Below are 26,848 nucleotides of genomic sequence, written 5' to 3'. Positions count from 1 at the left end.
TGTGCCAGAATCCTACTGCTGTTTATTTCAAACCATTATAAAAGCTTGCATCTTTCTGTGGTTCTTGTCCAAGTGGATCATGGAATCATCCAGCTGAAAGAGTCCCTATAGACCATCTAGTCCAACCCCCCCTGCTCAATGCAGGATCAGCCTACAACATCCCTGACAAGTGTTTGTCCAGCCAATGTTTGAAGATGGACAGTGCGGGGGAGCTCACCGCCTCCCAAGACCACTATTTCCACTATTGAAGTACTCTCTCTATAATTTTTTTCCATAATATTTTGTAACTATCACTTGTCTCGGTCTGTTCCTTTTCCAGTTTGCAGACTTCTGTTTCTTTTGGACTTCTCATTATTCTGGAACACTCCCTCTTCGTAGATCTGTACTTTTTCTACTCCAGAGATTCTCAATCTTTCAACCATTACTGCCCACCAAATACAGAACATTATCATCCAGTGTTCCCTAAGCCAAAGGTTTAAAAAGGACATAAAAACAGGTAGTTGAGGTACAACTCGGGACCACACGGCTGTATCGCCTCCTAAGAGACTTGCTATGCTGTGGTCAGCAAGCAAAAAGCAACATTGCCCCTTTCCCTGTGCAAGGGGGTTATGCAGCACAATGGGCTGATTTTGCTGGCATAGGTGTGTGCTGGCAAATGGGGGAGTTCTGAGTCCAAAGGGCTAAGGAAGCTGACCAAAGCCCCCAGTCCCCTTTGGCACTGGCACAGGCTCCTGCATCAGAGGAGTGCTGGTGCCACAGCTGCAATGGCACCTGGGCATCATGCTGCAGTGTGGTTCCCCAGCACCGGCATAAGAGCCCCTGTGCCAGTGTACACGCCCCTTATACCGGTGTAAATAGGACTCGTGCAGGGATCATGCTGCCTTCTCAGCCATTTCCCTTCCCGCTTTGGATTGTATTGTAAATTGTTTCCTTTCCTAAAATTAGCATGATGCATAATGCAGGAAAGACAAGCTCCTGTTTCCCCATCAGTTTTCTGACCAAAGATGTGGAAAGCAGATGTGTCTGCCAAAGTATACGATGAACAAGTACAATCAAGCTGCAGTTGGTGAAAGCGGTAGTCCTTGAGCATATAAAGCTGTCATATTAATTGAAACCAGTAGTCTACCTAGCCAAATAATGTTGATTATGACTAGCAGACACTTTCCCATAAATCCAACTTCCAGAGAGAAAGAACATGTTCTATGATGTCCTTTGTTCATAAATCTCAAGAAAGATTTTCTGTCCTGAAAGAGAATCAGGATGTGTATCTTTTATGGAGGAAAGGGATGGGAAACTTGTACAGCTTTATTATATTATTTACTTAATTTATATCCCACCTTTCTCCCCAGTGCGGACACCAAGCATCTTATAACTTTTCTCACAATCCTGTGGGGCACGTTAAGCTGAAAAATGAATTATGGTAGGCTGTAGCAGCAAATTATAGTAAAAAATCCAGTGACACTTTAAAGACTTACACAGTTTATTCCAATTTACGTTTCTGTGATTTCAAAGCACCTAATAAAGTGAGCTCTGACTCTGGAAAGTTTATGCTGAAATAAATTTTGTTAGTCTTTTAAGGTGCAACTTTGTTTTATATTATAACCAAGAAGCAACTCCCTAAATCACCTCTTATGAAGGAAACTGAGTTCTACCAAGTATTTCTTTTTCAAAAGTCTGGCTGATTTGTATTTTTGGGACTGGCTTTTGTATAAATGTGTAGGTGGAGGCTGCATACAGCCCTTGAGAATCAGTCCAACAGAAGAAAGATGACTGTATAAAAGAAGCCCAGTTATCTCAGCTGCTTCCTAACCTCACAAAAGGGAGATAGTTTGCACTCCTCAGAAGGGTTATGTGTGTGTGATAATAGGAAAGCTATTGCTGCTGGACAGTGACTCAGCATTCACACCCAACTTTTTGCGGGTGTTCAAAATACACTGTCAGCATTAATGTGGCAATTGGAGTATTTGGGGTTGCCAGCTCCAAGTTGGAAGATGCTTGGGAGACTTTGGGGGTGAAGCCTGAGGATGGAGAGATTGGGGGGGGGGGGACCTCAGCGGGGTGTAATGCCAGAGTCCACCATTCAAAGCAGCCATTTTCTCCAGGTGATCTCCAGTCACCCCCTGGAGGCTGGCAACCCTAGCAGTATTATTTCCATTTACCGTGTTTCCCCGAATATAAGACAGTGTCTTATATTAATTTTTGCTTCCAAAGATGTGCTATGTCTTATTTTCAGGGGATGTCTTATTTTTCCTGTGTTCTGTTCGTCGGGCATGCTTCCAAACAAAAACTTTGCTATGTCTTACTTTCGGGGGATGCCTTATATTTCGCACTTCAGCAAAACCTCTACCATGTCTTATTTTTCGGGGATGTCTTATATTAGGGGAAACAGGGTAGCTCAGTGGGATTTAGTTAATGATGTCAAAGCTGTAAAGCTGCAGTCCCTACATGGTCTAAACATCCCATAGAGTTCAGGGGTGCATCTGATATTGACTAAAGAAGCAGACACAGCTGGGAAGCTGTAACCCGTCCTTGAGCGAGGGGCAAAGGCGGGAATACTTGAAAGCAATCCAGTTTCACACTGAATTCCTCAGAGTGCGGGCGCCTTTCGCCTAATTGCAAACTACTCTCCGTTATGGAGGTACAATCGGGAGCCCAGCGTCACTCACACACACACATTTTCCCCTCCCACTCGGCCGGGCCTGCTGGGTGCCTCTCACAGCCATTGCCCCGGGTTCCAGCCGCCGTTGCAGGCAAGACCGTTAAGCGGGAGGCTGAGGCCAGTGAGGAGCCGAGAGGACGACATGTTGAGGAGCCGCCTAGCGTTGCTTCTGCTGGGCGCCGGCTTCTTTGTGCATCTTGGTGAGTGAGGGTGACGAAGGGCGACTATGCAACGCACTCCTGGCAGGCTGTGCCCTGCCTCTCTCCATGGTCGTTAATTTCTCAGGTACACGACGCCCACCTGCCTGCCTCAGGCTCATTCCGCACAGCATATTCATAACGAGATGCAACCGTGATACATGAACTCGTTTTCCCTTTCTATCAATGGATTTCATTTATAAGGATTGCAACCCGTTATAAATATGAGCTTGAGGCTCATTCAATGATCAGTATGAGCCTGAGGCTCCTTCCACACATGCATAACAAGGCATTTTCAATCCATGTTCACAATTGTTTGCTCGTGGATTGTGCTGTTCCGCACAGTAAAATCCATCTGCAAAGTGCAGTGAAAGTGCATTATTCTGCATGTGCGGAAGGGGCCTGAGCCTCATTTGATTGCAATTCGATTTATAACGATTGCAACTCATTATAAATATGCTGTGCAGAATCCACTTAAGTCTCTCCACACTTCTGCCTGATGATTTTGGGCTAGCCACAGTTTTCTCAAAATCCTCTCAGCACTGCCTAGCTCAAAAGGTGTCTATTGTGCAGAGAGGAAAGCAATGTAACTGTAAACTGCTTTGAGATTCCCCAAGGGAGAGAAATGCTGAGTATTTTTTTTAAAAAAACCTTGAAGTTTGAGGGTAGAGCCCAGGAGAATGTGATCTTGATAGGATGTAATGCCATACAGTCCACCTTCCAGAACAGCCATTTTCTACAGGAGAAGTGGAATAAATGTTTAAGGTAAATAAACGATTTATATAATCTGGAGAGTAGTTGTAATTCCAGCAGATATCCAGCCTCCACCTGGAGGTTGGCAACTCCAATTTCCATGCTGATGTTATCTCACTTTTTAAGAAGAAGAAGAGTTTGGATTCATACCCCCCTTTCTCTCCTGTAAGGAGACTCAAAGGGGTTTACAATCTCCTTTTCCTTCCCCCCCCCAACAAACACCCTGTGTGAGAGGGAGAGCTCCGAAGAGCTGTGACTCGCCCAAGGTCACCCAGCTGCCATGTGTTGGAGTGCACAGGCTAATCTAGTTCCTCAGATAAACCTCCACAGCTCAAGTGGCAAAGCAGGGAATCAAACCCAGTTCTCCAGATTAGAGTGCACCTGCTCTTAACCACTACGCCACATTAAGAGATGTATGTGATTCCTGCGTGTAGTGAGTGTATCATACATAGACATATCAATGTGTAGAAGCTGCTTTATACCAAATTATATGTGTGAAGCTGCCTTTTACATGTAAACTATCCTGCCACCGGAGATATTCTCCATGATCATTCCCAGTCCTGCTACTTGAGATTCCCTTTAAGTGGAAATAGTCTTGTCATATATGACATATAATTCTTAACAAAAATGGCAACAAATTTTGTATTTACTTTTCTCCTCTAGATTGTCAAACATTTTTACATATCACTTACCCACGTAAGATAACAGCCAATCTAACGGAAGATGAGGAAGCAGAAGATAAGGTATTTGGAATTAAGAAATTTAGTTCTTTGAAAGCTTGTGTTACAGAAGTTAACATTTTATTATTTAAAATGGAATCAGTTAAATTAAAAATTATCCTAAGTAGCTTGGGAATTATCCTAAGTAGCTTGGGAATTAGAATCCCAGGTTCGAAAACATTATTTGGAGGAGCTAGGCTCACCTGAGATAATGGATGAGCAAAGTATAATTTTATTCCTGAATTAGAACTGGAGGCAGTGTTTTGCTAGTAAAAAGTGCTCACCTTTAGTGGTTCCCATAACATAAACTACATAACGGTACCATGTGCAGAAATAAAGTAGGGTATTTTATCTGAGGATGGGAATTCTATTCTCTCTGTGGATTTCTTGAAGCAACTGATTTCTCCGGGAGACTAGGGTGATGTGAGATAGTGGATTCTCCCCTTTCCTTCCCCAGGACTAGGAGAAACTTTACTCAAGAATTCTCCCCTTCCCACTCTGTTGTGATCACTCTCTTGCTTAGCTCCCTCATCCACTGAGGGACACATTTGGCTTTCCAATGGCTCACCCTTACCCAAGTGCCCAAGATGAGGACTAGAATAGTTTTTTCTTCCAAATGCTCAGATGCTACTTACAGTGTTTCTGTTCAGTATAACTTTTTAATTAATGGCCAAGAGCCAACTATTCGACTGGTTGTTTCTCGTTAATCAATAATGATTTGTTTTCCTCTCTCCTTAGACTTCTGTCTCTGACTTCCTTCTGTTTTCTCATTCTTTGGGAACAATTCCGGTACTAGTTTCCTAAACATCCCTGGCAGATTCTTTTTTATTTGTCTTCTCAGGCCTCTGTTCCTTCTTTTATTTGCATTTGCCCTATTCCTCATTGGGTAAGGGGCTAAGTCAAGAGCACTCAGTTAATGGCAGCAGGAGGAGTTTCTGTTTGCTGCCTCTCTCTGTGGCAGGTGCTACCACCACCAATTAATTCTTTTATAGTATTGAACATGAATGTAATGTGCAGAAGTACTGTTTCAAAATGCTCTTTTTGTAAATTGTCTTTGTATGCTTTGGAATGGTCCAGAGTACAGTATCCTATACAATTACTATAGAAGAGAAGATATACACAGTGCATCTGAAGCAACAGTAAGTAGCTTTCTGTTTCCCTTCTTTTGGCTGTTATTTCTACAGGCATTTAAAATGGGTTGTAATGGTTCAGTAGCAGGCCAAATATTTTGAGTCCTCTCTCCCCATTGTTTCTTGCTGATGAGTTCTGAAATAATAAACACATTTATTACTACCAGTGGCATAGCGCAAAGGGGACATGGGGCATGACACACTGGGCGCGTGCCCCTGTGTGGGCATGGTGGGGGCGTTCCTGGGTTGGCGGGGGTGCAGGGCACACGCATGCCCCAGTGGCAGTTTTCCCTCATTCCACCCCTGATTACTACTAATAGCTGCCACTTATTAAGTAGAATTTGATTTCAGTTTTATTATAAGCACAGGGCTGACTCTAGAGCAGGGGTAGGGAACCTGCGGCTCTCCAGATGTTCAGGAACTACAATTCCCATCAGCCTCTGTCAGCATGGCCAATTGGCCATGCTGGTAGGGGCTGATGGGAATTGTAGTTCCTGAACATCTGGAGAGCCGCAGGTTCCCTACCTCTGCTCTAGAGTATAGTGAGGCTGGACATTTATTGGAGCACTGGAACACTGAGACTGGCAAACAGTTTGCTTCTCATTTTCCCCGTAGTACCCCAGAAGGTGAGAGGCAGTGTGAGATAATTTTCAGTCTGCTTACCCTGCCTCTTCCAGGTTAAGTGAGCTGACTGAGATTACTTCTAATGTTTCAATCACCTATATATAAAAAACAAGTTCCCCACTTCTGCTGTTCCTAACCGAAAATATTCTTTTGTTATTTTTCTGGACAGAACTTTTTTGCCTGATGACTTCATGGTTTATACATATAAGAAAGGGGGGGTTGTGCATCCTATTTTCCCGTATATTAAGGTAAGCTTTATGGTGTTTTGCAGCTTGTTGATTTATTCAGTCATCCACTTATTACGGTCAGCTAACCCCTACAAGCAACCATATACAGATTACAAAATACAATACAAAATCAATTGAGTAATAAAATAAGTTTTGTAAATTAATTAAAATGAATAAACTATTAACACAAGAAATCAGCTTCAGGGGTTCTCTCATTTCTAATTCTGAATAGCTCTGCCAAAAATTTTGCTACTTCCAGTTTGATCTTGAAGTTTTTGTCTTCTAGCAGATAGTAAATGCACGACTGTACTAAAACTTCCTCTCAGATTTGTCAATTGAGGGAGAATCATTTGTTGGTGCTCATAATGGTAATTTTTACAAAATAAAAGAATGTGCTGAAAAATAAGAGGGACGCAGTCTAAGAGAATATGGAACACTTGTAAACTACCACCAAGTTTTTCCTGATGGAAGTACATTTAAACTTGCATTTGTAAACAGACTGTAATAATGAGAAACAGTCAAGGTCTTCAGAGATGCACAGTGATAAGGTATCATGTAGTTTATATGAAAAAAGGCTTTACAGCAAACAGCATCCGAACAGGGCCAAAGATTTGCTGATCTAATATCTCATACTCTCTACTCTATCGATTTAAGTGAGCAGCAGTGGCGTAGGAGGTTAAGAGCTCGTGTATCTAATCTGGAGGAACCGGGTTTGATTCCCAGCTCTGCCGCCTGAGCTGTGGAGGCTTATCTGGGGAATTCAGATTAGCCTGTACACTCCCACACACGCCAGCTGGGTGACCTTGGGCTAGTCACAGCTTCTCGGAGCTCTCTCGGCCCCACCTACCTCACAGGGTGTTTGTTGTGAGGGGGGAAGGGCAAGGAGATTGTAAGACCCTTTGAGTCTCCTACAGGAGAAAAAGGGGGGATATAAATCCAAACTCCTCCTCCTCCTCCTCCTCCTCCTCCTCCTCCTCCTCCTCCTCCTCCTCCTCCTCCTCCTTCTTCTTCTTCTTCTTCTTCTTCTTCTTCTTCTTCTTCTTCTTCTTCTTCTTCTTCTTCTTCTTCTTCTTCTTCTTCTTCTTCTTCTTCTTCTTCTTCTTCTTCTTCTAAATTGTACTCCAGAAGGCAAGAAAAGAGGAAGAGATTGAGGCAGCTTTTCATGCTACCATTTTCATCCAGCTGCTGGAGTAATCATCCTGGGCTAGGTAGATGAATAAACCTGGGCTCTGTGTGAAGATCTTTATCTTGAGCCAAGGACTGAGTGCTGTAAACTGTAACCTTAGTTCTAGTGATGGTTAGAAATGGGTGATACATAGTAAAATTGTGGGATGTGAGGGTATTTTTTGTTTGGGGTTCTGTGTGGTTTCTGGGCTGTTTGGCCATGTACTAGCAGCATTTTCTCCTGACGTTTCGCCTGCATCTGTGGCTGGCATCTTCAGAGGATCTGATAGAATCTTCAGAGAATAATGCTAGAACATGGCCATACAGCCCGGAAACCACACAGCACCCCAGTGATTCTGGCCATGAAAGCCTTCGACAATACATTGTTTTTTTGTTTGTTTTAAACTTGTTTGTAAGCCTGGTTAATAAGCTCAGTTGGAAAAGTATGCAAGGTGCAGTGCTTTTTTTTTAAAACAGTCATTTTGTAAAACTGTCTTTAGAGTGATTGCTTCTATCAAGGATATATCGAAGGGTTTCCTAACTCTCTTGTAATACTCAGCACCTGTTCTGGGCTCAGGTAAGGGTACAACAGCTTTGGCTATCCAGCTCAGTCTTCTGCCCCTGATAAGATATGCTCATAATGCTTCAGATAAGTTAATGGTGTTTCACATTCCATATTATCCTAAGCAAAGCTGGTTGGAAGTTAATTTCAGGTGCTGTTAGTTTTTCCTGAAGCCTTCCTGCAACTTGTTTTCTGTTTTTTCCCCTCCAGAGGGCTGCTGCAGTTTGAGAACATCAGCTATGGAATTGAACATTTGGAGTCCTCCACTCAGTTTGAACATCTTGTTTTTCAAATAAATAACAAAGATCTCAAGGGTTCAGTGTTGTTAGATGATTTCATACCTATAACAGGAGAAGAGGAAAATAGAGACATCTCTCATACGCTGCTTTCAGATGCTGTAGTGAGTGCTGTTGTTTTTTTTAAAAAAAACTTTAGTCAGAATTGTTACTGTCAACAATTGAAAGAAATCATTTGCCACAATCCAGATCTTTGATTTCAGTGCCATACTTAATGTAGCAGTCTGCCTCCTCTTTCATCACATGGGGCTGGTATGCTATTATCTGCTTCCATGCTTCCAGTTTGCCAAATGATGCTAGTACATTACAATCTACTTTTGTGCTTCCATTCCATGCCACCAAAGTGTCCACATAGAGACAGGAATGGTTTCATGAACTTCTAGTTCTCCAGAATACTGATCCAAGTCAAAATGCTTGTTTTTTCTTTACCTATTTGCCGTCCCCTGACCCTGAGGCACTAGAGAGAACCTAGTTTATTAAACCATTCCTGTCTCTATGGTGATCATGGCCATTCTGATTTGGACTGTTCTGCCTTTGCCTATAGTAACACTCATGATTGGTTTGGGCTAATGATGTGGGTTTTTTTAGAAAAAAAATACACTGGAAAATTTTGTACCCCAAACAGAGCATGATATATAGAGCATATAGTAAACAGGATTTTAGAAGGGCCTGATTAATGTTATGTCTCAATAGCAACAAACACTTAAACTGAAATATTTGATTAGGTAGAAATAAATTGTGTGGTTTGTGAAAATTATTTTATTGTAATTATACCTGTAAAAATTGAAATGGTAAATGTAGCATATTTCCTTTACACTGTTTAAGGGGGGAAAGACACTAAAAAGGTTAACAGACTGCTTTCACATCGACCAGTTGGGTGTCCAAACCAAACTGAGCATCCCTACAAAGTTGTCCCTTCATCATTTATTTCAACATGGAGTATATGGACTCTCTTCTCAAAATGATGGCTGTGTGGGGCAGCCTGTTGACATAATCAGCCCGCCCCACGTGGTTCTGATTGATTGGGCAGAATTCCAGCTGAGTTTGGGATTCTGTCCATGCAATTTCACATTTTTCTCCACGTGGGGCTCAAACGAGAGTCCTTGGCTATGCTGTGCCTGCGCCTTTCTACTTCACCATTCCATTCCTGCCTTCATAGTCTCCCCAGTTCTGCATGGCTGGTATTGATGCTGAGACTGCAGTGCTGAGAGATGCCTAACGCAGTCCAGGTGGCTTGTGTTTCTGTGTGCCCAATTGTCTGGTCAGGAGACTGATCCTAAGTGTGTGCGATATGGTTTGCATGCTGCTTCTTCCACCTGTTTTGCCACTGATCTGCCGGTTTAAGGCAAAAAATCAGTTTTGCCTTCTGGCTGGCATTACCCTTCCTGGGAATTGATCTTATACCTCTCATTTGCCATATGGGTGTTTTTCCATAGTGACAGAATTGCCTTGGAGGTGACAGGATTGCTTAGGAAGGTGCAGTTGTGTGTTCTCATGTTGCTGCCCCAGTGTGCATGTTCCTTTTCCATGGGAAAAGTCTAGAGCAGTGGTGGCGAACCTATGGCATGGGTGCCAGAGGTGGCACCCAGAGCCCTCTTTGTGGGCACATGTGCCATCGCCCCAGTTTGGGCACTCGGCAATGGCACAGTGATAAAGGGGGCGAGGGGTGCGCAATGCACTGGGAGCGTGGCCCTGCGGGGGTGTGGCGAGGCCGTTCCAGGGGTGTGATGGGGGTGTTTCGGCGCGTTCCAGGGCAGGGGGGGGGCAGGCAGGGGCATAGAGTGCACACGTGCCCTGGATGCAGTTTTTCCTTGCTCCGCCCCTGGCACTCGGTCTTTAAAATGTTCGCCATCACTGGTCTAGAGCTTCGGCTATCATGGCTGACCCTTCTAAGTGAGCTATAGGAGCACAGGTATACTGGGGGTGGAGACTCCTTCCCTTTGTGGGCTCTGGGGAAAGACTTGGTTAGAGATGGGGACTTGAACCCTTCATATGAAAGCACCTGACTTTTTTGATATTCTTTTACATGATTCAGTGTTGCAGAAGTTTCAGCAAGCAAAATACTGGAATGGTTACTAAATTACATTGTCTGTCCTTAGCCCCTGCAAGAAATCACTGAAGTTCATAGATATGTGGAAATGTATATTGTTTTGGACAAGACTTTGGTAAGTCTGTGAGCTTAAAATGCATTTCCTTTTAAACTTTCTAGAAATGGACTTTTGTAGGACCAGTGTGAGCTCATGGATAGAGACAACAAATTGCCTCGCTGCACCACTTCTGACAACCAGCAATATGTATGACTGTTTGCTTGTCTCTGAAGAGCTTATCACATCAGGCCATGTCCTGGGATACTGGAAACTGCTGTTAAACTTGGTTCCGGCTGATTTTCTTAAATGGAAACTAGCACGGCAATTATAACAAGATAAACACCTTAAGAACATAATAAATACCTTGTTAGCTCAGGACAGTACGAGGGGATCTATACACCAGTGAAAGCTGGATGGCCCTGGGTAGGAAGAAGTGGCAATTGGGAAGAGAGTGCTTAACCTGTCCCTCATTTGACAATTCTTCATCACTGTCTGTGTGAAAACTCAAAAGCCCTTTCCGCACATGCAAAATAATGCACGTTCAATCCACTTCCACGTTTGTTTTCAAGTAGGTTTTGCTATTCCGCACAGTAAAATCCAGCTGCAAAATGGATTGAAAGTGTATTGATAGTGTATTATTCTGCATGTGTGGAAGGGGCCATAGTTAGGTTTTGTGAAGAGTGCTCTTTTGGAACATTAGCTGAACAGCCTCCTCTCCAGTCCTTCCAGTGGAGAAGAGGGATCTGCCTGCCTGCGCAGACTGGGGCTCTTACCTGGCAAACAGATTCTGATTAGTCCCCCGTCCCCCACCATGCTCTGAAACTGAACACAAGCCTGGTTGAGGAAGAATTGGGTTGTGAAAGGGGAGCTGTTTGAGAATCAGACTGTATTATCTGGTGGTAGTGGTAAGTACTCCTCCCTATGCTGATAGCCCAGTCCTGTTATCTCAACAGATGTGGGTTAGTTCAGCTCTTAGATAATAGTCCATGTAGCCTAGGATTCTGTTGCCAGCAGTGGGAGTACATGCAGCTAAAACAGAACATAATTAGTTATGGGTATTATTATGCTTTCTTCTTCTTCAGTACAACTACTTTGGTGGAAATGAAGATGTCGTAACCCAGAAAGTAGTCCAGCTCATGGGCATTCTCAACAGTGTAAGTTTCTTTGTTTTATTTTCTGGTGACCATGAACTGTTTGGACTCTGTCATTTGGCTGCTGCTCTGCCCAGTGAGCATTTATGTTGACAAAATAATAACATTAAATGCTAGGAATGCAGGCTCAAAGCAGTGTCTTTCCAGCACTATGTTTGTCTGTTCTGTTTCATGCACCATTTCAGACAATGTAGCCACCCCAGGTAGCTTATAAAAATTGTATCAGACAGTTAAATTCTGATCCAGCAAAAGCTCGTAATAGCTTATGTCCAGAATATCTCAAGAAGCTCTTTCTCCCTGTACCTGAACACTGAGATCTTCCTGGAGGCCCTGCTTGACCTACCTGCCCCCACCCACTCCCCACCCCCGTCTGAATTGCTGTAGGTAAGAGCATCAGTGTTACCGAACAATCAGAGAACATCTTCCTCCATTTCTGCTGGTTTTACAGTGCAATCGTAATCAGAGTTGCACCCTTTTAAAGTCCACTGAAGTTAATAGGCTTAGAAAAGTATAATTCTTCCTAAGATTGCCCTGTTAGACATCAGTTAAAGATGGCTCTCGTTCAGAAGCTTTTAGGGCAGTGGTGGCGAACCTATGGCATGGGTGCCAGAGGTGGCACTCAGAGCCCTCTCTGTGGGCACGCACAAACAAAGTCGCTCCCACCACTTACCCCCCCCCCCCCACACACACACATCTAGGCTGGCCTGGGCTGCTGGGCTCGATTATTAGCATTAAACCTAAGACCTAGTTTTGGGGAAGCAGTGTAGGTAACCTTGATAAGCGTTGTTAAACCCCACTGATTTTCATGCAAAGAACTAAAGCGCGATCCTTTACCTGGGAGTAAGCTCGGTTGCTGGCAATGGCGCTTGCTTCTGAGTAAACCCTCCTAGGGTCGTGATTCACCCATTGGAAGAGTTTCATGGTTGCTTCAAAGCAGAGCCACTGACTACCATGAAGCTTACTCCCGAGTAACGCATGCCTCCGAGCCAACCTTTTTTCCTAAACTAAAACCTCAGTATTCAGGTTAAATTGCCGTGTTGGCACTTTGCGATAAACAAGTGGGTTTTGGGTTACAATTTGGGCACTCGGTCTCGAAAAGGTTCGCCATCACTGCTTTAGGGCCTCATCAAGCATTTTTATAAGCTTAATATGACTGCCTGTGGTTCTGCTGTTTATTGGTTTCTGCTATTATATTGTGCCTCTACTACTTAATAGTAGGTATTGTGGATTTTAAGGATGCCTGTTAGCCACCTTGTAGATCTGTAGATCAAATGACAGCATGTCAAAAATATTTAATGAATAAAATTGGCCTTAACAAACCCCCACAGAAACTAGTAACACTAGTTCTGTCACAATTGCCTTGCATCCCATTGCTTTCACTGGGGTTTAGTCTGGACTACCTTTGGCTGGATCAGCATTGTACTATACAGTGGTCAAAATATGACTGGAAAGACCTGGATTCACTGGATGATCTTGGGCAAATCATTCTTTCTCAGCCTAAGCTAGCTCCCGTGGTTGATAAAATAGAGAAAAACAGAGAAAAACACTGTATGCCATTCTGAGCACTTCAGAGGAGTGAGCAGGATAAAAATGATGATAAATAGAGTATGTGAAAGATAAAGTTGTGTATCTGGGTGTTTTTCTTTTTAATCTCTCTTGTGTGAAGACTTTCTATTATTAGCCAGTGGTGAAGAAAATGTACTATGCCTCTACTCAGGGGCAGTTCCTCTATCTTTTACCCCTGACTTGCTGTAGCACCATGCCATCTAACCTTCATAATTAATGCTTAAAAATTATTATGCATGTGCAAATTTCATTCAGCGTGTATTTTCCATCTTTTCAGATTTTTACCAGACTTAATGTGACAATTGTATTGTCTTCCTTGGAGTTCTGGACAGATCGTAATAAAATCTCTACTTCAGGAGAGGTGGATGTATTATTGCAAAGGTTTTTAAACTGGAAAAATTCATACCTTGTTCTAAGGCCACATGATACAGCATTTTTATTTGCGTAAGAACTTATTTCTTATTAAACAGCACACCTACATAAGCTCTAATTCTGTCATATTTTGGAGATGTGCATTGGTGCATTTAAAATATCTGTTAAAAGAGAAATGTCATGCTAAGGGTGAAAGCAGACCGCACTCAAAACATGGGACTACAGCAGAAAAAAAGCAATCCTGCATCATCATCCTCTGCTCCCATAACATGGCTGCTGCCGGGGGAACAAGGAAAATGTATACTACAATGACATCATACTATGAATGGGCCTGTTTGTATAGTGGTAAGAATATTGGACTAAGATTTGAGAGACCCAGGTTTGATTCCCCACCCTGCCATGGGCCTCACAATGTATGAGGACAAAATGGAGGAGATGAGAATGACATAAGCTGTTCTGGATCCCCACTGGGGAGAAAGTGCAGTATAACCGAAGTACATAAATAGCTCCATTACTGCATTTTCCCGAGAAGAGGGAGATTGACACTTAACTGATTTTCATTTATTCATTCCTCACTATTTTTCAGGCTTTTTGTGTTTGTTGGCAAACCATTGCAAGGGTACCACCATCTGGTTGAAACCAGTGAAGCTTAAGAAAAAACAAAACCAGAAGTGATTTTGTGCCTTTGTTGTGCTCTAGGACATTTCAGTGTTGTTGGTGTGTGGCAGAATAGAAGAAGGGAACCACTGTAGCTTTGTGTTCACATTATGGATGCATTAAAGAAAGGTTGACTTAAACTTTACATGTGTGGCAGAGCCCATTTCATCAGGGTGGTGTATGTGCGTGGCAGCATCATCGTAAAAAAAACTACAGCGAAACAGACGATGATAAAAGAGATAGTAATGTGGTAGTAGAAATAAGCAAATCCCCTCCTCTCTTTGCTATTCAAATAATTCTGGATTTTAAAAGAATTATTAGTTGTGAAATAGCTTCAGGAAGGGAGATCTACTGGGAAGCAGAAAGACGTATAACCTTAGAAGCACAGATGGAGAATGCTGAATGCCTGCTCGCAACCTTTTGTTCCCCATAACAAAGGACTGTAGCAGATGGTTGTGGTGGGTTTGCCGGGCTGTGTGGCCTGGTCTAGTGGATCTTGTTCCTAACGTTTCACCTGCATCTGTGGCTGGCATCAACTGTAGCAGGCTTTGGTGCTATATGGCATCATGTATACTACATGGCATCAGCCAACTTGACTTGGATTAGCACAATTCTAGGATATTATTATTGGATTCTGGCTTGAAATGGCTGCCATTTGCTCAGTCACCTGGTAATCTGGGTAGGTGAGCTCATAGGGAATCTGTGTCTGTCCTTCAGAGTTCTTGAGCTAAGCCAGTGGTGGCAAACCTTTGGCACTCCAGATGTTATGGACTACAATTCCCACCAGCCAGCATGGCCAATTGGAGCTAAGCCCTACGCTAGCCCTATGCTCCCACCACGGAGCTAAGCCCTACGCTAGCCAACACCAACGGAAGCAACAGCAATGGATTGGGTGAATAGCAGTGGGAGGAGCCAGCTATGACTTGTATGGATTTGTCATGTGACTTGTAGGTATCCCTAAAATATGTGTTTTGCCATCTCCTTTTCTATTTTAGTTACAGGGAGAAGCCTAACTATGCAGGATCAACATTCTTGGGAAAGCTGTGCCTGCGGAACTATGGTGCAGGAGTTGCTCTGGTGCAGTATCACTGAATCTTCTTGGCTAATGGTTATTCACTGACTGGCTTTGCTTAAGTGTGGATGCTAGTGAAGAATTAAAAAATAATAATTAGGGAGAGCATGTTTGTTTATTTGCTTGAAGAATTATACACCTGCCTTTCTCCCAGAAATCGTGGGATTCACGCTCAGTAACAAATTAAAAAAGCAGTACAAAACAATTTAATAAAACAAAACAAATAGGTAAAGAAATTTGTAATATAAAGTGGGCTACTCTTAGGCCCATGATCCTTTTGAGAGCAGTTGAAAGAAATCTGAAGTTGAGATTGGCTGGGAAGCTTAAAGATACTACTGCTGGAATTCCAAGGTCTCGCCAGTCACTTATTTTCATTTATCAGCTTATTCTGGAAACACTCTTATTCAGCAGCTGTGCCTTACTAGGCTGCAGAGTGCAAAGTTAATGAAAAATTGCAATGATGCAACTCGGCCTGGCCTGCTGCTCTCACTAAATCATGTTTGATTATTATAGACTGATAAAACAATATAATTTATTGGCACCTTGCATAGCTCCTGAGATCTGATGAGATTGGGTCATCCTGGCCTATCCAGGCCAGGGCATAGAGGATGTAAATATTGTTAAATAAAAATAATTTGCTTCCTGTTTCCAGTTGTCCCTTTTTCTTCCAGTACCAAAAGTTTGTAAACTTGGAGATATTTTCAGTTATCATTGCACAACTGCTTAGCCTGAGCCTGGGAATAAGCTATGATGATAACAAGAATTGCCAGTGTCCAGGACCTGTCTGCATCATGAATACTGAAGCAGTGTAAGTCTCTTAGGGCCAAACCACATGAGGGATGTTCTGTGTTTTTATTGGTAAGCAGCAGATACTTCAGTTCAGATCAGGATGCAGTGGGGAAGGGCTGCAATTCAGTGGAAGAGCATTGGTTTTGCTTGCTGACTGTCCCAAGTTCAGCCCCTAGCATCTCCAGTTGAAAGGATCAGGCAGTAAGTAATATGACAGACCTCTGCCTGAAACCCTGGAGAGCCACAATTAAAGTAGAGCAGGAGTTTCTGCCCTTGTTGAGCCTATGGACACTTTGGGGATTTTGAGAACAGGTCTTATGTATCACAACAAAAGAGCTGCCAGGGGGAATAGGACCAATCACAAATTAGTTGCTATAGAGACTGTGTCCACAAAATATTGGAGGTTTCACAAAATACTATGAGGTTCCAAGCCAAGAATCTTCCTGAAATGAAAATGACTGTTTCCAAATGGGCATTCCCCACAGACACAAAAACCCCTTCCCCCCCACACATATTCATGAACTTTCATAAGGTTCGAATGTCTAATGTCCTGACAAAGATTGCCTACCAGGTATTGTCTTGTCTCAGTACTCATGGCTCACAATGCTATCCTTATAGTTGTTTTGAGCTTTTCCTACTTCCTCAGAGGCAGGTCATTCCACCAGGTGGGAGCTAGGTCAGAGAAAGATCAGGTATGGGCCAGCGTTGGTTTTGCCCTTTTGCAGAACAGCACCTTAAAGAAGCTTTGCTTGGATGAGTGAAGCTGTCTCAAAGGGAGATGGAGGAATGCACTTTTCACAGCAGAATCTTATTGTGCTGTGCCTTGGATGCCTTATGGAAAGTCAAATCAGAATCACGTATGTATATCCATTTTATATTTCAGACATTCAAGTGGAATTAAAGTCTTTAGTAGCTGCAGCATTGAAGACTTTCAACATTTCATTAAACACAAGGGTGGCAATTGCCTTTCTAATAGGCCACATTTACAGCACTATAAGAAGAGAAGTGCAAAGAATTTTTCATTTTGTGGGAATCGTATTATAGAAGCTGGAGAAAACTGTGATTGTGGTTCACCCGAGGTCAGTAACTGGGAAATTATCACTGGATTTGTTTGAATTTGTATGTTGTCTTATTCAGGTGGGGAAGGACCAGCGTTTTTAGTTGCAGTTTTTTTTAAAAAGGCGTGATGATGTTTCTTGCCAGCAAAAACCAGCCCAAACAAAACATGTCTTGTGCTCTTATGGAAAATGCTCAGACCTGGACTTTGCTCCTCTGTTCCTCTACACTGATGCAAATCCTGCTTTTATGTTTAACCTCAGTAATTTATTTTACTCTGTTTGTGAAACCAAATAGTTGCACTCACCTCCAATACAGCACTGGAATTAAACTGTACAGTTAAACAATAAAATAATGTTATTAAATTCCGATGAAGTTCAGTCAGCTCACAAGAAATAAAAGCCAACATGCAGCCACAGATATTACCAGCAGTAACTTATCAAACCTACATTCAAGCAGCAGCACACTCTAATAACAGATGGAAGTTGCTTTTAAACCAGGCCTTGACAAATTCTCTTCGGCTCTAGGAACCACCCAAACATTTAGAAGCTATATTTGCTTTTTGGCATTCAGAGTTTTTGTATTTTAAAGACTCTATTTTATAATTATTGCTACCAGGAAACCTAATCTGTTTTACTTACAAAAAAACCTGCTACCAGGAAACCTAATCTGTTTTACTTACAAAAAAACCCCAAATCCCAGCAGTGTGATTTTATTTTCAGGAATGTAAGAAGAGCACATGTTGCACCAGTAATTGTAAATTGCAAGCCGGAGCTGTATGCAGTAGTGAAGCATGCTGCCAAAACTGCAAGGTGAGGTCTGGAGTCTGGGGTGTTTTAGAAGACTACTGATGGCTTTCCCTTTACTTCAACATTGACCATCCATTCTCCTCTGGCACTCAGTGGCTTTGCTCCTAAGCAGTCCTGCTGAAGTTCATCTTCTGGGGCGAGTTCACTTTGTCTCAGTGGGCAGATTTTTAATCTTGATGGCCACAATTGGGTCTCTGTCTGCTTTTGGAGTTGGATGCTGACTCTTTTTGTTTCAAATGCTTCATGGGACACTTGGTCCTTGAGCTGTTAATAGTTTTTCTGGAGTGTCTATTAGTTGATGATGTAGTATGATATATTAACCCATCAAAAATAGTTAAGCAGCTTGAGGGCAGGAAGAAAAGCTCCCGCAGGCCAGATGTGACCTTCCCTCCAGCACAGGCATTCAGTCCAAGTCAGGGAAGAACTCCAGAGATGCAATTCTTGACTTCTGTATTCAATAGGAGCCTCACAAATCTGGTGAGGTTGTTTGGCTGGTGCTATCAAAACACCAGTTTTTGTTGTGCTGTTAATGTATTTATAATAGTTATAACCATTCTAATAGCCACACAAACTGTTAATTTCTCTCTGTGTTTTATGTGATTGACACATTTAAAGTGGAAGAGGTAAAGAAAGATGTGTGTGTTTTGTTATTATTAGGTAAGTGAATATATTAAGTGTTTAGGGTAAAATAGATTTTTAAGCAAATTCTTTTGGAAAACACTCAGGCAGATGCTTCTGTATATAATATGAGCACCTAGGCCCTTTCCGCACGGGCCAATAAACATGGGTGAAAGGCGGGTTAGATGGACCTGTCCTCGCCCCGGCCTGTTCGCATGCAAACAGGGCGCACAACTTTGCACAGAGGCGCATTTTTTGGGGGGTCCCTCCCTCCCGCTTTGGAAGCAGGCACAACTGACCCCCAGAGCCATGAAATGGCCCTTTTTCCCTGTGTGGCTCTACAGATGGGAGCCAGAGACTGCGATTCTCTTGTTGGATTATAGCCATTTAATGCGTTTCACAGGTGCTGCCTTTGCTTGGCTGCAGCTGCAAGGCACATTAAAACAAAAGAATCGCATATAAAGCAGTTATTGAAAACCCCCGGGGGGGGGGAACACAGCAGATTCGCTTTAGGAGCGGGATCCATGCAAAATTCCCCCCTAACCTGGATTTTATCCCGTCCTTAACCCATGTTTATTGGCCCGTGAAGAAAGGGCCTTAGTGAACAATAAACTTAAGCTGCATCTTTACTTGGACTCTGGTAAATTAGGGACTGGCAGTTTCCCAATGAACTTGCTTGTGTCCTGACATCGTCACCTCAAAAGAAAGGCTGTAGGGATCAGGATCTTTTGTGCGGTGTCACCAGATTTTGGAATGCCCTCCACTGAATCACATGCCTAACTGGTTCCTAAAAGTTAACACATGCCTATTTCATGTGTTAACTTTTAGGCACGAGGAAAAATCTTTTTATTTTCCAATTGTTTGCCAGTATTCAAGGAATTTGTTAGCTGGTTCTATTTATTCTTGTTTACTTTTTTGTTTAATTATATTACATTGTTTTTAATTATGTTCTGAACCACACTTAAAGTAAATTAATGAATTTTTTAAACTTAACACTAGTCAAAAATACATACAACAAAGATTACCACTAATTCTGCTTTTCCCCCCTGCCTAGTATACGCCAAGCAACACAGTATGTAGAAAGGCAATGGATCGTGCTTGTGATTTGCCGGAGTACTGCAATGGGACTTCTGCATCCTGCCCATCTGATGTTTATGTCCAGAATGGACATGCATGTGGTGGCAACACTGGTTTCTGTTATCGAGGAGCTTGTCAGTCGGCTGATCTACGCTGTCGAGAACTCTTTGGTCCAAGTAAACGACACATCTCTCTATATTTTTTACTGCTTATAAAAAGGTTGTTGCATTAAAAAAACACCACTTTTACTCATGACAGTACAAAACCCCCCATCGCATTCTTATCCCTCTCTTCCACAGAAAGCTGAGGGTGGTGTATGTGATACTCCACTCCTCTATTTTGTTCTTCTACCCTATTAGGTAAGTGCACAAATGCTCCATGATGGTGTGGGGAAGCACTAAAACCCCCAATCCCAACAGTATCAAACCCAGGGAAAGAACCCATGAAGAAACACCTTATTATTAGTTTAAGCCTGTTGTGTAGGCATGCCCATGATTTTAAACCGAGGTATAAATGACTTGCAAAAACAAAGGGGTGCAAACTGTGGCAAAAAAAATCCTTTTGTTCACAGACATGTACAAATGCCTATCATAAGCAAGAAAATTATTTCGATTTTTATGAATGTGTTCATTGTTCTTCCAATATTGACAGGTGCAAGAAATGCTCCAAATGCATGTTATGAAGAAATTAACCGTCAAACAGACAGGTTCGGTCACTGTGGAATTGATCCATTTGACGGTTATAAGTCTTGTTCTTTTCAGTAAGTGATTAGGCAGTGGAGAAGAAGTAGAAATTAAGAATTCTCTGTGGGTTGTATGAGTATATGAATGTTGTATTTGATGGTACGTGGTTTTTCTGTGTGTTGTACCAGAATAATGCCACATTCCTTTTGGAGCTCTAGAGGTACAAAGATGTCATCCGTCAATAGGAACCATTCAGATTGAAGAAAATAAGTTGTAAATCTGAGCCAGGAGCCCTTAAAACTCATGCTACATTTGCCAGACCCTTTGCACAGTCCGCTGTATTGTCCCTCTTTGTTCCTATACTGGCTCTGGTTCCAAAATTGATTGTTCCCCCGCCTTTTGCTGCCCTCCTCCCATTTTTCACTGAACTGTCAGCTTTGCTTCTGTATGGCTACCTGATTAAAAGTTTATGCTGCTTTATTTACTGATTTCTAAAACATTATGGCTGACACAAGTAACAACAAAAAATTGCAGGGATCAGGTTTCCAACAGCCTCAGGAGGAAATATCCTGCCCTTTTAATGAAAGTGTAATGTGTAGAAATGGGCAGTTGAAGCTTGCTTGCCATGGCATGGAAGTAAATAACATCCCAATAAGTATGCTGAGAAAAAAATTAAAAAATGATTAATTAAAAAAATAACATCCCAATAAGCCTTGAGTAGTTGGTGTAGTAGTAGGTGGTATAGCAGGTGGTGCAGTAGTTAAGAGCAGCGGACTCTAATCTCGAGAACCAGGTTCAGTTCCCCACTCCTGCATATGAAGCCTTCTGGGCGACCTTGGGCCAGTCTCTCATAACTCTCTCAGCCCACGCAGAGACAGGCAATAGCAAACCATCTCCAAACTTCTCTTGCCTGTGGGGTCACCCAATGTCAGCTGTGACTTGACAGCACACACACACACACACACACACACTTTTATTAAAGGGGCAAGACATTTTGTCCAGGCTGTTGGCAACCCTAACTGGCTAGATAGGTCTCCCAAGAATTTGGAGTTTCTAATAAACAATCCTGCCTCTTTTCTTTTTCAAATGCTCTTGAAAGGGATTTCAGATGTGGAAAGTTAATTTGCCAGTATCCAAACAATGTTCCTTTTGCTAAAATGAAAGTACCTGTCCTGTATACTCCAGTGAAAAATATTATTTGCGCGTCTCTGGACATGAAACAGTCAGAAACTTTGCCAGACCCTCTGCTGTTAAAAGACGGTACAAAATGTGGACCTTCTAAAGTAAGTATGCAATCTAACATATTGTTGAGATACTGCAGTCAGTATACACAGTGGTGTACTGCATTACTGAATAACACGAAAAAAAGAAAAGATAACATTAATCATGTATTGAAGCCATTTATAATGTAATTCTTGAAAATCGAGCGAGGGCTGAAGCTTTAGATAACATCATTGGGGGGAGGGAGGGGGCTTCAGCATCATTGGGGGGAGGGAGGGGGCTTCAGCAAATGGAACCACTTTGTTCAGCCCCTTTGGGGGTTGGCCTCCACTTGCTGGTCTGGAAGGGATAAGTACGCTTTCCACATGAGCTGCTTCTTCCCTTTAATTTGCATCCATCCCTGTTTTTAGAAATCTGGCAGATGCTGGGGTTCTTAGGTGTGTGTCTTGCAAAGCATCTAGTGTGTTCCTAACTTAGCTCCCTTACTTTTGCTAGTGATAATACTTTTTTTAGAATTATGAAGCCCATCATGACACCAGGCTGGACTATTAGAGTGAAAACCAGGCTTGCCCAGCTCTGAGAAATAGCAGCATATTGTGGGGACCAAGACATAGACATTAGAGCACGAGGAGCAGTAAAGGGTTCCTTACTTAGGCCTGATATTGTCAGAGTTTTGGAAACTGAAATTCAATTTTATACGTATTTCAGGTTTGTATCAATCAAGTGTGTGAAAACTATGAAATCCTGAAATATGATTGTGATCCTAAAGAGAAGTGCTCTGGACATGGGGTAGGTAAAATTAACATCATGTTGGTCTTGATGTTGTTTCACCATTAAAGGAGGCAGATGTTTCTTTCTCAGACTGTCCTTCAAAATGGAGTGCCTGAGACAGTGCTACTCAGTATCTCAGGAACCACATGTGGCTATTTGACATGCCATCTCTGGCTCTGCTGAGCACCATTCCCCGATGTGTCATCTGCCCCATGTCCCAGGAAAGTGGGCAAGGCCATTGCCCAGTGAGGTTTGTGGTATTTAAATAGATCCCATTCTTGCAACAGGCCACTGTGTTCCACAAAATTAAATTAAAGATAGCAAAAAATTAAAACGGTTGTTTTTATTCTGATCTGTAATTTCAGATCTGCAACAACAAGAAAAACTGCCATTGTGATCCCGGATGGGCACCTCCAAATTGTAACAAGAAAGGAAGCCACCTGGGAGGAAGCGTTGACTGTGGCATTCACATTTTGGCAAGTGGTTAGTTTCAGTGGAAACAAATGCAGTAAAGGCAAGCCCCTCTATCCTAGCAATCTGCCCAAAGGCACAGTCAGCAGTCAGGGACAGCAAAGCAAGGGGCATCTGAGATGGAAAATCCAAACAACGTCCATTTTCCCACTGCCTAAATCTTTGTAGTGAGATCTCAAACCAGCAACTTCCCAGGTCAATTCTCTTAGTCCCTGTGCTCTAACTAAGCTGCCAGCACAAAGTTGTTTTGAAATCTTTTCCCATCCAGAGATCACTGGAAGACGCATGCCAGTCAGTACAAAGTCGTGGATTCTGCTAAGCTTATTTTTCTTTCTGCCGGTTGTTGTTGGGTCAGCCATTCTGCTTTTCAAGGGGAAAAGAAACTGTGATTATATTGCAGAAGAGGGTGACTCACAAGACTATCAGTAAGTGACTTTGCCCAGGACCTGTCCTGTACAGACCTGAAAACTTCCCAAGTATTAACTTTGTAGGAAACGGAAGATCACATTGCATGGGCACATGTAGAGAACTGTCTGAGAGAACTAAAAATAAGCAAGATTTTTTAATGACAGATCGCTGTGCTTCAGTTTGGTTTCCTTTCACTTGATGCATGCAAAATGATGCTACAAAGTTTTATTGTGGTGGTGCGGCCTGCATGGAATAGATATCTTTTCAAATCCTGAACTGGGTATCCACTGGAGTTTGGGCTGGTGATTGCCCTGTTGGCACTCCAGCCCACCCCTTTCCTTTCCCTTCTTTCACAAGTACCTGCTGGTGTACAGAGGAGAAAAGTCCTCCGTATCCTCCACCTCCATCAGAGCACCTAGAAAAAAGGCTGCAGTGGTAGCATCTGACACACAAGGAAACCACAGCTGTCAAGTCGGTCATAGGCCCCCTCTGCAGGGGTCATTGAGCACAGTTGTAGGATGCTGAAAAACCCATCTTCTTCTATATTTACACTATACGGGGTAAACATGAATTAAATATTATATCATGTAAATTGTTATGGCTGGGAAGTGCAATTTGTATGCAAGTGCTGAGCAGAACATTCTCTCTTATAGATGCCCTATTCCTTTCATAAATCTCTCTGGATTTGGTTGTGGTGGGTTTTCCGGGCTGTGTGGCTGTGGTCTGGTAGATCCTGTTCCTCACGTTTCGCCTGCATCTGTGGCTGGCATCTTCAGAGGTGTATCGCACAGAGAAATCTGTTACACACTGTGTCATACCCAGTGCATATCCAGTTCAGGATTTGAAGGTATATCTGGATTTGTTCAGAAGCAGGAATGATTGTTACCCCAGTTTACTTGTTGGGTTATAGCAAGTCCTAGTGTTGGTATGAAAGGGAAGATGAGTTCTCTGGTACTTCTCCCATTGCTGTGATCTCCAGTCCTTAGCTGTTAAGAGTTCCCTGCTTCTTTAAGCTTTCTCCAAAAGTCCTGTTCCACAGTGGAAAATCACTTTAATGAAGCACAATCTCTTCTGTTTGTTTCTTACTCACTATTCCCTTCCCCAAATAACCTCTTATTTAGATCCTCATTTATGTTAACAAGTTTTGGGTCTAATTACTGACCTTATACCTCATTCTCTAGATACTCCCCCAGAACAGACTCAGTTCAACTATTCTGAGTCAGGTCATGGTAGAAACCCATGGAGGCTAATCTAAATCATTGCAGGGGGGAGGGTTCCCCCCCCAAAGTGATAGTATCCTTGATAAGAACACAATGTTCATGAAGAATGGAATTCCCCTTTTAGAGTCAAACTTATTTTGGGATGAGGATCATTATTACATCTGTATAAAGATTCATTTTGATCATCTTAATATTCATTTTGTTCTAGACCAGAAGATAGCAGCATATCTGGCAAAGAAAGGTATTTGTACATTGTTATAAAGGTAACATCTCTTTCTATGATTGCCTACAAAGGCTAGAATGTAGGCATTCTCGTTGCTTCTTTTGTGCCTTTTTCTGCAGCAGTGAAGGGTGGATTGCGCACTGGGTTTTGTCTTTTGGCTAAAGGATAGGCTTGATTTAGTTATATAGCTCAATTACTGTTTTTCTATCCAGAGATACTTGAGGCAGTTTCAAGGCATAAAAACATTAAAATAATCGCTATGCTGAAAAACAAAAACAATCTGTATTGGTAGCCCTAATAGAGAAGTCACAGAACCTCTCCAAACTACCCATCCCAAAATTCTCTGTGAGAAACAACAGCAATTAGAGTTAGAAACCCATGTAAGTTTGCAGTATTCTTCTAGCAGTGTAAAACAAACTGAAAAATAAACAGCAGCAGCAAAATAGATAGAACAGCATTATCCCAGGAAAAAGCCTAAATTAAAAAACGCCATGTTAAATTTATTTCTACAATTCATATTGTGTGTTAGTAGCGCAATGGGTTTGCAAAATCGACAGAATATATAAAATTTAGCATAACAATAAGATACAGAGACATTTTCGAAAGCTCTAAGACCAAACGATGTTCCTACTGGTCCCTTTTCCAACTTCTTTCTATTGATACCATTAACTTTGTTGGTCCCTGGGACTCTGTTCTAAATTCACTGCGCTTTTCAGGACCCAGTTCTAAATCACTCCATGCTACTTTCCTCCTCCCCTACATAAAACATAGTAATCTCATATCAGTTAACAAAGAACAAGTTTATAATTTATTTTTAATGTGTAACATGTATAACTATATAGCATTAATTATTTCCTAGCACATTATGCAGAGACAAACTCCAATTGGCCATCAAACCTCAAAGATTTTCCTTTACTGGCCTCACAATCAGGGACGCAGCGAGAGGGAAAAGTGCCCGGTGCACTGGTGCATCCTCTGCCCTGCCCTGCCATGCCCTGGAACACCCTCGCCACACCCCTGCAGGGGCACGCGCCCGGTGCGTCGCACCCCCACCTTGGAGCTATGCCTCTGCTCACGACCCACCTGCAAAGGACTGCTCACTCACTTTCTGGGTCCTGATCCATGTTGGGGAACCATTACTTTTGCTCATTAGTCATTATGAGAAAATGAACGCACACAATTTCCCCCCTCATTGTCAGCAGAAATTTCACAAACGGTTCAGGTTCTTCTTACTCTAACATGTCCTTCTCCCCTGTCTCCTGCTCTTTTGTCACAGTATGTCAGCAGCAGCGAATGCACATTCCTAATGGAGCCAGACCTGGCTGGGACTCTTGCAGTGCAGGGAAGAAAAACAAGACAAGGAGATCGCTGTCCACTGTTGTGCTACAGTTTGCCTCACCATTGCTTAATAAATGCCTGCATGCCTACAAAGCTCCAATGAGGACAGTCTGAATGGTCTTCTCGATCTTGCATTTGATGTAGGGACATATGTGGAGATTGCCCAAGGGTGTAGCTCTCACATGCAGGGATTGAGATCTATGAGAAAGCTACACATGCATTTAAGAGGCTAGTAACAATGGATGTGGACAACGACCGAAGCAGGATAATTATGAAAACTCTCCCAACACTGTACACCCCCAGGGCTGGATCTACATCTTTTTAAAGAAGGCAAAATTACCAAATGATGCCCACCTATATTATATACATTGTACTATATACACATGTATAATCAATGTATGCAATATCCGTAATCAACACGATGGAATAATTTGTGCTGCTCACCTCCCAGTTGAAAAAGCAGCTCTAGGAGGGCAATTTTCACCAAAAGAACAGCCTGCAGTGACTTCCCTGGTGTATTTCAAAGATGTCAAGATCTGTTCACAGGTCTTCTCCTCCATCACATCTTGTTTAACCACACAGCACAGGATCTGTTCCCAGTCTGTTCACACCAGCAAATATTCATCATCCTGAGAGTCTTAACTTGGGGACAGACTAGATGTAACAGCAGGAGAGCTGAGAACTCTTCCATGTCAAGGCTTAAAAGCAGCATGGGTTGTGCTGCCACTTAGCTCACCAGAACGATGAACAGGTACCCATATAATTAACTTATGTTTCCCCGTGAGTCAAATTCCAACCAGTGGGTGGGTTTTACATTTTAAAAACTATGTATGGGGGAAAGTATTCAAACTGGGCTTTCCTCTTCCTGCTGCTGCTCCATTAATGGATCTCCAGCTATCATGTTTGGTCTGCTCCTCAGTTTAACCCC

At 42.5% G+C, this 26,848-nt stretch overlaps 1 protein-coding gene across 1 annotated transcript; it reads left to right on the top strand.

Moving 5' to 3' along the window:
* The first annotated feature begins 2,784 nt into the window (after positions 1-2,784).
* LOC125425360 (disintegrin and metalloproteinase domain-containing protein 2-like) lies at positions 2,785-26,004 on the top strand. The gene is made up of 21 exons (XM_048482974.1): positions 2,785-2,859; positions 4,273-4,352; positions 5,406-5,467; positions 6,252-6,330; positions 7,974-8,050; positions 8,246-8,435; positions 10,431-10,496; positions 11,501-11,572; positions 13,413-13,579; positions 15,160-15,241; positions 15,908-16,044; positions 16,909-17,104; positions 17,804-17,893; positions 19,563-19,761; positions 20,237-20,345; positions 21,368-21,551; positions 22,198-22,278; positions 22,626-22,743; positions 23,000-23,156; positions 24,568-24,600; positions 25,859-26,004. Exons 1-21 carry the CDS (start codon positions 2,802-2,804, stop codon positions 25,887-25,889), a joined length of 2,268 nt encoding a protein of 755 aa, XP_048338931.1. The 5' UTR covers positions 2,785-2,801; the 3' UTR covers positions 25,890-26,004.
* The last annotated feature ends 844 nt before the right edge of the window (positions 26,005-26,848 follow it).

The sequence above is a fragment of the Sphaerodactylus townsendi genome, unplaced genomic scaffold (assembly GCF_021028975.2).
Source record: "Sphaerodactylus townsendi isolate TG3544 unplaced genomic scaffold, MPM_Stown_v2.3 scaffold_32, whole genome shotgun sequence".
In the NCBI taxonomy this organism is placed as follows: Eukaryota; Metazoa; Chordata; class Lepidosauria; order Squamata; family Sphaerodactylidae; genus Sphaerodactylus; species Sphaerodactylus townsendi.
Note: the sequence above shows the minus strand (reverse complement) of the source record. Positions and strands in the feature narration are given on the sequence as shown.